Source organism: Argentina silus (assembly GCF_951799395.1).
Source record: "Argentina silus genome assembly, chromosome: 11".
In the NCBI taxonomy this organism is placed as follows: Eukaryota; Metazoa; Chordata; class Actinopteri; order Argentiniformes; family Argentinidae; genus Argentina; species Argentina silus.
The window spans coordinates 16,892,295-16,905,248 of record NC_139665.1 but is presented as its reverse complement, the minus strand read 5'-3'; the positions used below and the strand labels follow the sequence as shown (position 1 = coordinate 16,905,248).

General features: G+C 44.6%; 1 protein-coding gene across 2 annotated transcripts in view; it reads right to left on the bottom strand.

Annotated features, from left to right (window-relative positions):
- Positions 1-379: 379 nt before the first annotated feature.
- Positions 380-12,954, bottom strand: part of nt5c1aa (5'-nucleotidase, cytosolic IAa) — a 15,756-nt gene continuing 3,181 nt past the window's right edge. The window contains exons 2-7 of one of the 2 annotated variants that reach the window (XM_083680661.1): positions 10,506-10,550; positions 8,068-8,235; positions 7,812-7,941; positions 3,737-3,859; positions 2,714-2,898; positions 380-2,235 (exon numbers count right to left, since the gene is read on the bottom strand). In XM_083680661.1, the coding sequence (XP_083536787.1) occupies positions 1,879-2,235; positions 2,714-2,898; positions 3,737-3,859; positions 7,812-7,941; positions 8,068-8,235; positions 10,506-10,550 (1,008 nt within the window). In that variant the 3' untranslated portion in view covers positions 380-1,878. The remainder of the gene's footprint in view (positions 2,236-2,713; positions 2,899-3,736; positions 3,860-7,811; positions 7,942-8,067; positions 8,236-10,505; positions 10,551-12,954) is intronic. The other variant, XM_083680662.1, reaches the window with a different exon arrangement.

Sequence of the window (12,954 nt, the reverse complement as noted above, 5' to 3'; positions counted from 1 at the left end):
TAGTACTTTGTTGTAGTAATATACGCTATGCAGTGCTTAACAGAGACATACATACAGTCCAGTTGTGTACACAGGGCATCAAGGAGGTGTAGAACATCATGTTAATCTACCCTGTCTCCCTCACCTGCACCCCTGGTGAACAACCTCTCTACGTCCTGTCTCTTATCCTCCTCCTCACAGTATACTATTGTTTGCTTACTGCTCCATGTTTATGTTCTAGAAGATAATTATATATGAATATCAGTGGAGGCTGGTGGAGGTAGAAATCGGAGGACGGGGCTCATTGTAATGCACGGAACGGAATGAGGAGGAATGGTATCAAACACACATAATTTTTTAACAATGTGGCAAATAAAAGCTGTATTCATTGAAATTGATGATGACAGATATGTTTTATTTGATTATATTCAAGATGCCATACAGTATAACACAAAATGTATTTCAAAAAGCCTCTCCAAAATACTGCGAATAGCATTGTGGGTGTCTGAACATCATTGTGTTTACAGTATGTGGACTGTTTGAGCAGTGCAAGGATGGTACTGTATAGAAAGTCTTAGGGTGGATCTCAGTGGTCTAAATAGGCCTCTTCACCGATCTGAAACACACTAGTCGAAAGCCAGATTGTTGGATTCTTCTCAGCTGTTCAGATCTTTATAGTCAGTGCACATCAGGGGAGGCTGGTGGATGTAGAAATCGGAGGACAACCTCATTGTAATGCATTGCAGTGAGCTAGTCCCCCCATTTCTACCTCCACCAGCCTCCACTGGTGCACATGGGTGAAATGCGATGATGGGTAGAAGCCAGTCAAGACTATTGAGTTGCACTCTTGACTGTGAAGAGACCACCACTACATGCACAGACACTTCCTGTTAACACTTCCTCCTTCCTGTTATACAGTTCAACCACTAAAAACTGTATTGATCATGCTCAGGCCTGTAATTCAGTAAATGGTTAACCAACAGAGTATCTCATTAAAAACAACACATGCTGCCTGATGATACACCGGCTTTAGTACAATTATTAGAACTAAGGCACCAATTGACGTTTACTTTTGTAATTCATGGCTTTACTTATTTGCTTTGTATTTTATTAAGTCCTGGACTAATTGTTTCAATGGCAAATAGCCACTGAGGATGCTTTTTAGTCTAGGACTAGGTTTAAGCCTTGTCTGTGAAACCGGCCCGTAGAAAATTGTATTTAGTCCAGGACTAGGCTTAATCTGCGTCTGGGAAACCACCCCTAAGAGTATGGCTTTTGTTTGTGCATTTGTTTCTGTCAACGATATAGAGAATAGAAACCATCACGTTGTGACTCTGTTGAGCACGTCCATGTATTTCAGTGATGCCCTCAGCCGGGTATCCATTTGATAGACCAGTTGTGTCGCATTTCTTTGTAAAGAAAACTCAGATAAAGTTGGAGAGTTTTCTTCTGTGTCTCATGAAAGCAGTTGGGCAGAAGTGGACGTATTGCATTCACTTTGCTATGACCACAGCAATATTCATTTCAGTTCAAACAAAGGTTAAGAAAGATGTGGGTTGAAGCCACAGTCACATGGGAAAATAAAGCTGATTGTGGACAGGTCATCGCAGGTATCCAGACCTTCTATTCTCACCTGTCCAGATACGTGCTTTTGATGAAAGCATTTTAGAAAAAAATACATTTGACATGGATGAGGTGAACAACTCTCCACATTTACAGTACAAGCACTTTGAAATCTGAAGCACATGATCAACACTATCCAATCACCTAGTACTACTGTAGTCTTTCTTCTGTCTTAGTAGCTCTCCATTTCTCACATAATCACTCCTCTTTGAAAAATGTATTTAATGCTTTCTTCTCTTCATCTTGTCTTCTCTACACCTCCGCCCATGGTCCGCCCTACTTCCCCACATTGGTGCTCTTTTTGTAGGGGTGTTTCTGGGCGATCCCATAGGGCACATGGGCCGCAACGGTGCCCATCTCTGCCGCTCCTTCCACATGAAACATCTGGTCATCAAAGTAGATGTGGGGCCTGATCTTCTCCAGCATGGGGCCCTTGGGTGCCCCGGCCAGGAACAGGGCCTCGTCAGTCTCCAGGCCCCAGGCTCTCAGGGTCTTCAGGGCCCGGATGCCTGAGCTGGCTGCACTGCGGGCTGTCACCAGGTAGGTACGGATGGGGCAGTCCAGGCGGTGGCCCTTGGCATAGAACTTCTTCTGGAGTTTCCCTAGGGCCTCCAGGAAGCCCTTCAGAGGGCCCTGCAGGAGAGGACAGGGGAAGGGACTGTTATAATACAGTAGGTGGCCAAGTCGCTGTGGTGCTTTGGTTATATTAAAGGAGCAATCTGTCACTCAAACAACAACAAACGGCAAACCACACTTTTTTGGCAAACAGCTGAGGGTTGGGGCTAGAGAAATGTAACCACTCTCGATTTCATAAACAGAGTGATGGATGGTGATGAAATTCATCAAAATCAATTATAGTTTTAATCCTGTTTTGAAGCTATACAGTGTGTTTGTTTACAAACAATGGAGTAAAACAGGCTTATATTTTGGGTTCTTGATGGGGTGAGACAGTTGATCTAAGATCATTAGGCATTAATATAATTAATTTGAAAGTCCAAAAATGTATGTACCAATTACAGATTGCCACTTTAAGACCAATTATCTGCTACTTTGTTTTCAAAAGTTCTTTCTCTACAATAACGCAGAAATATTCAAAAGCATGACTACTTACATGATCCAGTAGCGTGTTCTCATTCTCTCTCTCATGCTCGAAGAACTTATCCAGACCATGGGCCTTGAAGATACGCTCTGATTCGTCAGAGAAGAGGACAGCGTCTCCGTCAAATGCCACTCTCAGCTGCGTCTCTGACAATTCAGTCAACTTCTCAGACATGAACATTGTGGCCGCCGCAATGCCTGAGGGAAACGGAAGACAGAGGCAGATGTGCATTCAAATGGTGGCTTCCTCAATTCCTGAGGACAAAAGAAGAGATACAGTAACACAAAGAGAAACTCAGACACTGTAAGTAACAGAGAGTGACTAAAAGGGGGGAGAGAGGTGCTCGGTGAGTGTATGTATCTGTAGCTACAGTATGAATGTTTTCTAGCAGCATTTGGTTGGATTAGGATGTATTAATACGCATAGCCTTATAAACACAGAGCTAGGTATCAGGATTAATGGTTAACAAGCCATTATTAATGGTTTATAACAATTTACAAGCTGTCTTTCTGACCAGACAGAATCCCCCCCAGATCCTGTCTGGCCCTTGTGATTGCCCTTGACTACACCTTGTCTACAGCGCTACGTGGTCCTGCTTTTATTTTTTTGTCACTGAATTCTCCGGTTACGTTTACCTAAATATACTCCAGAATCTTATCTCAAATGCCAAAGAGTGCCATTTGATGTCTCAAAGGGCTAAAGCAAAAGGGTGCTTTAGAAAGGGTAGGACTTGGGTCTTATTCTAGACCCTCTGGAAACTCTCTTACGGTATGTCCTATAACACATGGATGTATTACAAGACATTAATGTCAAAACATCTACAATTTCATACACCACATCACAGTCGATGCCAATCAGTCATTCCATGCCAATCCATGTATGCAAATAAGATACATAGAATTCAGTGGAGGCTGGTGGAGGTAGAAATCGAAAGACGTTTGCAATGTGTTTTAGTTCCCAACTGGGAGCTTCCCCTCCCCCAGGGACAGTGGGGACACAGGAATACATCTTTGTGCAGGTACAGTATGTGCTCACCTTCCGCCAGCGCCTCTCTGACCTTCTCAGCATCGGCAGACAGGTACAGGTTGGTTTGAAAGGCCTTCAGGTAGCCAATGGGACTACTGCCTCCCGTCATACAGAACCGCTCGATGAACAGGTCTGAGGACAAAACACAGGATTTCCATTCATTCTAATTGGTGCTGGTCCACAAAGCTTTATTTTATTATACGTCAATCTATCAACATCTAAACCGCATTCTTGTTTGATGTTTTAGATGCATACGGTCAACGTCATATGGAACAATGCATACGGTCTTAAGAACCCTCTTGGTAAGGAGAGGCAGAGGTGGAGATAGAGAGGTGTTGGTGGAATATGGATGGCAGGACAGGCACGGGGGTGTTATCGAATCGTCAGCACGACAGCTAATTACACAGGCTAATAATAGCTAACATCCGCTAACCTTTCCTTGAAATACCACTTTAACAAGGGAGGGAGTCTGAGTTCCTTGTGGCTGTTGTTGTTCGTGACAGGTGGTGACATCTGAGGTACAGAGAGGGAGGGATCCAGACGAGATGAAGGGGCAGAGGGGGAGATTATAGGGGAGAAGGACACTAGGGGTGAGAACTGTTCGAGTGGGTCAGGAGAGTGGGTGAGTCAGGGCAGGGAGGAATTCAGACTGGTGGGAAAGTGTCTGTTTGCACTTTGGCTGGTGTGTCTGTCTGTCTCCACAAATTCCTCTGGCGAGGTCTACTTAAGGAAAAGTCAAAAGCCGACTTGGGACATGGGGGGTTGCTCTTAGCACTTAGTGTGATGAAATAGCAGTACAGGGAGGGTGTGGTTTTAATGTTTAATCCTGGGCCAAGATGGACTGAGAGGAAAGAAGAGAAGGAACGAAACCTGGAGAGGGAGGGAATGGGGCGGGGGTGTAGTTCATTCTTGAGTGAGGATGGACGGAGGGAACACCCAGTATTCTGCACAAGGAGAAAGAGGAGACAAATGATGTTGTCTAGTGGGATAGATAGAGTAGATACAGTGGAGGGTGAAAAAGTGATTGAAAGGAGAGGATGGGGATTGAAGGCAATTGAAGGGGAGTGGATGGATGGCAGGAGAATGCCTGGGAAAGATAGAGCATGTGTTAGGGACAGAGGGTTACTGTTGTTGACAGATAGGTAGATGGAGTGGATGGATACAGTAGATTGGTGGGGGTGGACTGGAGGGAAAATCACAATCACGAGAGAGAGAGAGAGAAAGAGAGAGAGAAAGTGAGAGAGAGAGTGTGAGAGAGAGTGTGAGAGTGAGTGAGTGAGAGAGAGAGAGAGAGAGAGATAGAGAGAAAAGGAAGGACAGAGTTGGTCTGAGAACCTCTTTATTTATTTTGTATTCAGATTCCCATTAGCTGCACCCTATCTTCCTGGGATCCGCCTTGAGAGGCTTCATAGCTCTGATGGCTCTCTAGTTTATTTGGGGAGGATGGTCAGGGAAAGTTGGGTCTCTCATACCCCCTGTCAATTAACCCCTCAAGCACTCCCCTACCCCTCTGGAGCGTGGGAGAGACTCAGCTGGATGTCTTAATCATTGATGTCTATCTGTCATCTATTCCTTCATGTCTTCAAGTCATCTGTTGATGGAGGTCTTCAGATATCATCTATTCATTTCATGTGTTCTTCTATCATTTATTCATGAGTGTTTTTATGTTGTGTACTGCTCCATCTGGGCAGAGGATCTGAGGCCTGGTGTTAGAACAGAGCTCAGACACATCAAAGAACACACTTGCTTGAAGCTTCCGTTTTAAACTTTTCTCACATGTCTCATGGCAAGATGAACAAACAGGATCTTCGAAAGAGTTATGTTCCTGCAGCAAGCAGCTTACTGTATTGCAGCTTCATGCACTGACAGTGAAATTCAACACTATGTTGAATTCAGTATCGCATTACAAAATATGCCAATCATTCTAGTCTTTAGTATGTATTTATGGAAAGTAGATGCATGAAATTGCTCACAACGTTTACTTTTTTTCCCGTGTCTGTGCACTTCAAAGAGGGAATACTCTTTTATGACAAGGATATTTGTACTTCAAAATGGGAGCTGGATGAAATATATTGTAGAGATGTAGACATATACATACCAATACATGGGAGAATGTCCCCCTAGCCTCTAGCATTGGCTATTTAAACTAAACCTGGACGTATTTTGATCTCTCACCATTGATTCTACTACATAGTCACAATTGGACCTGTTCAGAACACAAGTTCTTGTCCTCTTGACATCTTGGCTATTTTGTCCTTGTGTGTTTGTTTTGTTTTCTAGCGATAGGTCAGAGATCAGGGAAGTGTGGTTTTTGCTTTGCATTCACACAGAGAGCCACCAGAGAGATCTAACATGAAGGCATCTGGAGAGCCTTGGGTCATAGTTCTTCTTTTGACCTGCCAAATGAATAGAACCTAGGCTTGTTCTGACCCGAGGGGAATTGGCCACGACTCACCACTGAGATCTGACCCATCATTTGGAAAACATAGACTTTAGGGACAGAGCAGGAAGTGGCTAGCCTGTGATGCGGGGGTCAGGGGTCAAACACAACCCTGTGGGAAGCAGTGATTGGTCAGCTGGAGATATGACCTGCTTCAGGAATGAGATGCTCAGATCTACTCTATGATCAGCTAGTCCTCCTCAAATCCTAACCTTCACAATTAATATGGAATATACCAGGGGAGGCTGGTGGAGGTAGAAATCGGAGGACCTGCTCATTGTAATACATGGAACAGAATGAGGAATGGTATCAAACACACATGTTTGATACCATTCATCATTCCATTCCATCCATTTTGGTTTCTTCCAGCTTCCCCTGGAAGAAACCAAAGCTAACCTACAGTAGGATGAGCATCTAAGAGCAATGTCATCCGACACAGTCGATGCCACATAATGTAATTTTCCTCATTGAACAATAAAAACAATGTGCACAACAACGATCAGAACAAGCATTGTGAATGGCCAAGAGGAACGATACTGGATGATATTCATATGCCGGTGTAGATTTGTTTATCACATTCCTTTGACAATGTTGGTCGTTTTGACAACTATATTTCAGAGCGAAGGCCAGTAACCACCACAAATACTTAAAGCATTTTTTACTTAAAGCAGTTTTCTTGTCACAATGTTCAGATTTGTTGTGAAACTGTCATGGATCAAAAGCAATGATGCCAGAGAGGCCGTGATTTATCACCAATATTATAACTTGGTCGGGGGTTTGGTGGCACTCCACTGCGTCATGCCTAACAACTCCCCCTACCTGTGACAGTTTTGATGATAAATCACGACCTCTCTGGCAGTATTGGCTTAAAGGGTCTGTTCAGGATTTTCCACTTACTTGGAGGGTTGTAGGATCATCCAGACACATTTTTCAGTCATAGTCACGTTCTTGAGCAGCTATTGCTGGGCTTTGCCTCTAGCATTAGCCAGGAGTAAAACGCCACTCTCAGTATGACTACTTTATCTCCATGTATTTGTGGCCTATAAGTACATGAGTAATGATATGAAAACACTATGACCGAAGCGTCTAGATGAACCTACTGTACAACACTACAAGTAAGTGGAAAATGAGGTATAACATCCAAAATCCTGAACTGACCCTTGAAGTGACACCCACCTCCACAGTTATGTATCACTGCGTATGATGGGCACTGACTGTCTGAATTGGGGTATAACGACTGGGAGAAGGTAGTTGTAGAGACCCCTTTTGTTTAAATGTCACTGTTGTCGATACGTCACCAGGTTTCATGGGCTAGTTCCTGTGATGTATTAACTGAGTCAGTAGACATAGTCTCCTCCTTGAAACTGAGTGTCGTCCTCAATAAGTTTGTGTGTAAATAGGTTTGTGTTTTTGTGTAAATAGATTTATTTCCGTGCCTGTGTAACAAAAACCAAGAAGGTATTTGGATGACAGTGCAGGTCATACGGAAAGGGTCAAAGGTGTGTGTGTTTATGTGTGTTTGTGTGTGTGTGTGTGTGTGTGTGTGTGTGTGTGTGTGTGTGTGTGTGTGTGTGTGTGTGTGTGTGTGTGTGTGTGTGTGTGTGTCTGTGTGTGTGTGCATGCATGTGTGTGTGTCACACTCACTGTGGTGGTTGATGGTGTTGATGAGCCTGACCCCTACATGTGCGTGGTTGTACGTCACCAGCACAATGTCAAACAGTTCTTCACTCTCCGGGTACAGCTCTCTTAAACGAGCGTTCACCGTCTCTAAAGCCTGGTGGAATAACAGGGAACAGCAGAGGAGCATGGGTAATGTAGTCAGCTCACACAAACAAAAGATTTATCAAATTCGTCAGGTTTGTTACAAACTATGTTTGTTACTGTTTTGTTGACCTCTGACCTTGACGAAGGGGAATGCGGGTCCTGGGGAGAAGGGTTCATTTTCGTGTTCCACCTGGAACCTGAGGTATTCCTCCACCCCTTTCTGCTCATACACCTTCTGCTCACGCTCCGTACGGAACAGAACACGGGACGACACAGCAATGGTCACTGCATTCTCCGGCTTGGGCTGTAGAGAGGAGGGTAGGTAGGGAGGATTAGAGAGGTAGGGGTGGAGCGGTAGGCATGGAGGGGTAGGAGGGAGGGGTAGGGAGGGAGGGAGGGGGAGGGAGGGAGGGGTAGGGAGGGAGGGGTAGGGATGGAGTGTTAGGGTTGGAGGGGTAGGGATGGAGTGTTAGGGTTGGAGGGGTACAGATGGAGGGGTATAGATGGAGGGGTATAGATGGAGGGGTATAGATGTAGGGGTAGGGATAGAGGGGTAGGGATAGAGGGGTAGGGATAGAGGGGTAGGGAGGGAGAGGTAGGGATGGAGTGGTTGGCATGGAGGCAGGGAGAGCAGGAGAGGAAGACAGGATGTAGGCCGAAGTGGGTAGAGGGGCAGGGATGGGATGAAATGACAAAAGATTACATGAGGAAGAAGGACAAGATAACGAGAGGAGGAGAATAGGAACAGAGAGGGAGATCTCTTCAGATCTGTGCTGGTTAAACACATGCAACACTCCCCAGCCAAATGAACCCAGTTGAGGACACCAGCGAGCATGCCAAGTTGAGTGACTTGTATCAGTTGATGATGTATATTCAAGATGTCACCAATTTAGCAGCACATGATACCACCCTAACCCTCATGAAACTGAACCCCCATAACATACACACAGTTAAACTGATAGTTATATGTAGTGGAACTACTCCCCAACACTGAGAATAGCAGGCTGTTGTAGTCCATGCTAGCCAGTTGCTAGACACCACCATTGAGTGTGGTTGTTTGAGTTTAGGTATATTATCATAACTTCCCTTATACAAATTGCATCTCATTGCCTGAACAAATCTGTGTGGACCTACACAGCCACCGTTTGCTGTGGTGGTAACCTTCTGTGATAGATTACATGTGAAGGTTTTAAGCCGCTGTCATCCTTGTCTATTTTGGGAGCACTAAATATATCCAGGAGGTACTTGCTATAGCATATGCATTGGGTCCATTAATGGCATACGTATTATCGTGGGAAACTTTAAATGGGGGATGTTGACGCAATGAGGATTATGCGTGCAGCACGACACGACCACTCTTCACCCTGTCCCCAGTGTGTGTGTGAGTGTGTGTGTGTGTGTGTGTGTGTGTGTGTGTGTGTGTGTGTGTGTGTGTGTGTGTGTGTGTCTGTCTGTGTGTGTCTGCGTGTGTGTGTGTGTGTATGTGCGCGTGCATGCATGCACATGTGTGTATCTCTTGGGGGGGGGGGGGGGGGATGTGTGAAGACGACAGGGACATGTAATTGGAAAGCCCTGCTGACAAAGTGACAAGACAACTGCTCCTCCCAAGGGGCATGAATGGGTGTTACTGAGTGTGAGTGTGTGTGTGTGTGTGTGTGTGTGTGTGTGTGCACGCGCATGTGTGTGTGCGCGTGCGCGTGCACGTGTGCATGTGTGTGTGTGTGTGTGTGTGTGTGTGTTCTAATGTCTGCTCGATATGTGTCTAAAAGCCCTAATCGTGCTCTGAGTGCTTTTTTGGCCCCGAGTCTTCACACAGACACCCTGCCCTGCTTCCCACTGATATTTCACCCACTTACTGTATCTACTGTATCTACACCAGACATATCCACAGCAGTGGAATTAATTAAGTCTGTGTAAACAGATATATGTGCACTACAGGTGTCGTTGGTGCCCAAACAACATCAATTAAGAGACTTAACAGACTTCAGTTAAGATGATGGCAAGCAAGTAATGCAGCCTTCTCTTCCTTGTCTGATGCATTTACTGGGCACTCACAACGCTTGACATCTTTCTTAAGTACACACACATGCTTCAGAAGAGCACCAATGCACATTAAAATGAATGAGTCTGGTTTTACTTATACACACACACACACACACACACACTGTGAGTCATACAGATACACAATCGTAAAAGAATTGTGTTTGTATACTACAGACATAATACACACTCACAAATGGGATTAGTGGTGTTATGTCAACAGCGAGAGAAACAGGAGTGTGTGCAGGTACAGGAGTGTGTGCAGGTACAGGGAAGTTAAGGTGAGAAGGTGACGATAGAGGAAAGTCAGTAGCCAGTATGAAGACATGCCAGAGGTACGAGAATAAACAACCAGACACGCAGGCCTTTTAGAAGTAGAAAAAAAAGTACTTCCAAATGCATTGAATCTCAATGGTTTGTCAGTAAAGCATGTGTGTAGGGGGCATGCACACACTTCAGACAGTCACCACAGAGGGGGTTCATTGAAGGTCAAAGGTTAGAAGTGATGATCCCCAGGTGATGGGAGATACTTACGAAGAAAATGCCTCCCTCCACCTTCCGGGCCCGTCTCACTATCAGCTGTGCAAAACGACAGTTGATACATTCACTTACTCATCCATCTATAATAATGATATACCGTAACTGATGACATTCACAGTTATAGACATTGATCCAGACTTTTACTGTATATCAATCAATAATCTCTTTTCCTAATTGTAATGGCCGGAGGCCCTTTAAGGGTTAATGTTTTGGTTGTTGGGGGGGGGGGGGCGCACCAGGGGGTACGCGCAGATAAGTTACTTTTATAGCCGATATGCATGGAGCACTCTAGCTATCCGTGGATTGGTGACCGATTTTATTGTACATCTTTTATTTGTTTTTCCCTAAAGTGTGGAATAAAGTCACATCATTGCTATAATCCCTCCGTGTGCGATCAATAACGTTACATAATGTAAACCTAGAAGTACTTCGTGTCACCGTTTGGCTTGTTGACCAATGTGATTATTTTCTTCCTTGAGGTTGATGGAATTCTTTATGTGGGACCCAGTGTAGGTGGTATACTGTATACTGTACACCAAGCTGGAGGCATCACTGTAAACTCACTTTAGATGGAACAATACTCCTGTACTGTTCATGTTCTTTACGAACGTCTCTCTGAGCTAACCTTATTACATGTCAGAGGCCTCTCAAAGAGCACATTACACAATGTTAGTTTACCTTACCAATAACATCTGACAGCATTCCAAAAGTAACAACGCTAGTAACAACGCTGACGTCTGTCACACTCAATGGTGTCACATTTGTATTGCTGTCACATTTTGATAAACGACGTTACAGTTTCCTAGCTGTGGTGTCAATACGCCTATGCTCTTGATGTAATCCTCAACCAGGAGGGCTTAAACTGCTACGATCTCTGTTACCTAATACACCTGACATAATACTTAATGCCATTAACCTCTGTCTGTCTCTGTCTCTGTCTCTGTCTCTGTCTCTGTCTCTGTCTCTGTCTGTCTCTCTCTCTCTCTCTCTCTCTCTCTCTCTCTCTCTCTCTCTCTCTCTCTCCCCCCCTCATCTCTCTCTCTTTCTCTGGACATTGTCTGTGGTCCTCTCTACTTCTGTCCGACCCTGTAAGAAACATGAAACCCCTTTGTGTATGTCTGTCAACAATGCATACTTAAATTTGTATTTACATTCACTCTCTCCCCCCCCCCCCCCCTCTCTCTCTCTCTCTGTCTCTCTCTCTCTCTGTGTGTCTCTCTCCCTCTCTCTCTCTCTCTCTCTCTCTCTCTCTCTCTCTCTCTCTCTCTCTCTCAGTGTTTACTAGACTAGTCATTGTCAGCTGTTCTGTGTTCATGAATACCTCCCAGGGCTCCTAATCCCCCCCCCCCCCCCGTACACAGCACAGTATCCTGTGTCAGTCTATTTGAATGACAAAGTGGATACCCATAAAACTCCATAGTGAACGTCAGGTATCCAAGCTAATCGACCTAAATGGGACCAACAAAAAAAGAGGACAGTACTGTATTGTACTTAACCTGTGTACAGTAAAATTATATGAAACGTGATATTCTGCGATATTGTAGTTATTTATACATTGTTGCCAGCAAACAAAGGTCCTTTTATCCAGATTGAAATAACTCTCTCTATCAAAATGTTTTTCATTCTTTTCTTCCCTATTGTCAGGAGTGTGTATGCCTGCCCCCGTAAGACTCCTGTAGTCTGACAGGTCTGTTTAATAAGTGGGAACCAGACGCATGAGTCATGATGACACGTTAGCCTTTCACTCTGTAGGACAGTCTCTACCCTACACGAGGGAATGAGGGACATGTGAGGGAGGAAAGAATGGCAGGGGAGGAGAGGAGAGGAGAGGAGAGGAGAGGAGAGGAGAGGAGAGGAGAGGGGAGGAGAAGAAAGGGGAGGGAAATGAAAAGTGGAGCTGATGGGGGATATATATAGACTTGTGTGTATATATATATAGAGTTGGAGAAGGGCAGCACAGTTGGAATCCTCTCAGCCCTCAGCAGATCTGGTGCCAGGGGCAGACTGTAGGCAGCATGGTGTTCACCACTCTCCTGTTGCTGTCACACTGGGGCCCAGACCCATCCACAAGTGCTACTTACATTTACAGGAAAATAACATAATCTAACACGCTCGTCTCACAAGGAGCAGTATTAAGGACAACACTTTTCAGAACATGTTGAGTCATACAGTAGCACGTACACAAACAGAAATACAAACACACGTGTGCTATGAGCAAAGAGGGATTTTAAATGTAAAGCACTTTGAAACCTATTCACAAACAATATAAACACAATTTACTTAAACAAATCTAATCCGTTAATGACTGTAAACCGAATATCAAACATTCATATCTATACTAATCTCTCAAGTATACTGATCTGGACACACACACATACACACACACACACACACACACACGCACGCACGCACGCACGCACGCACGCACACATACACACACACA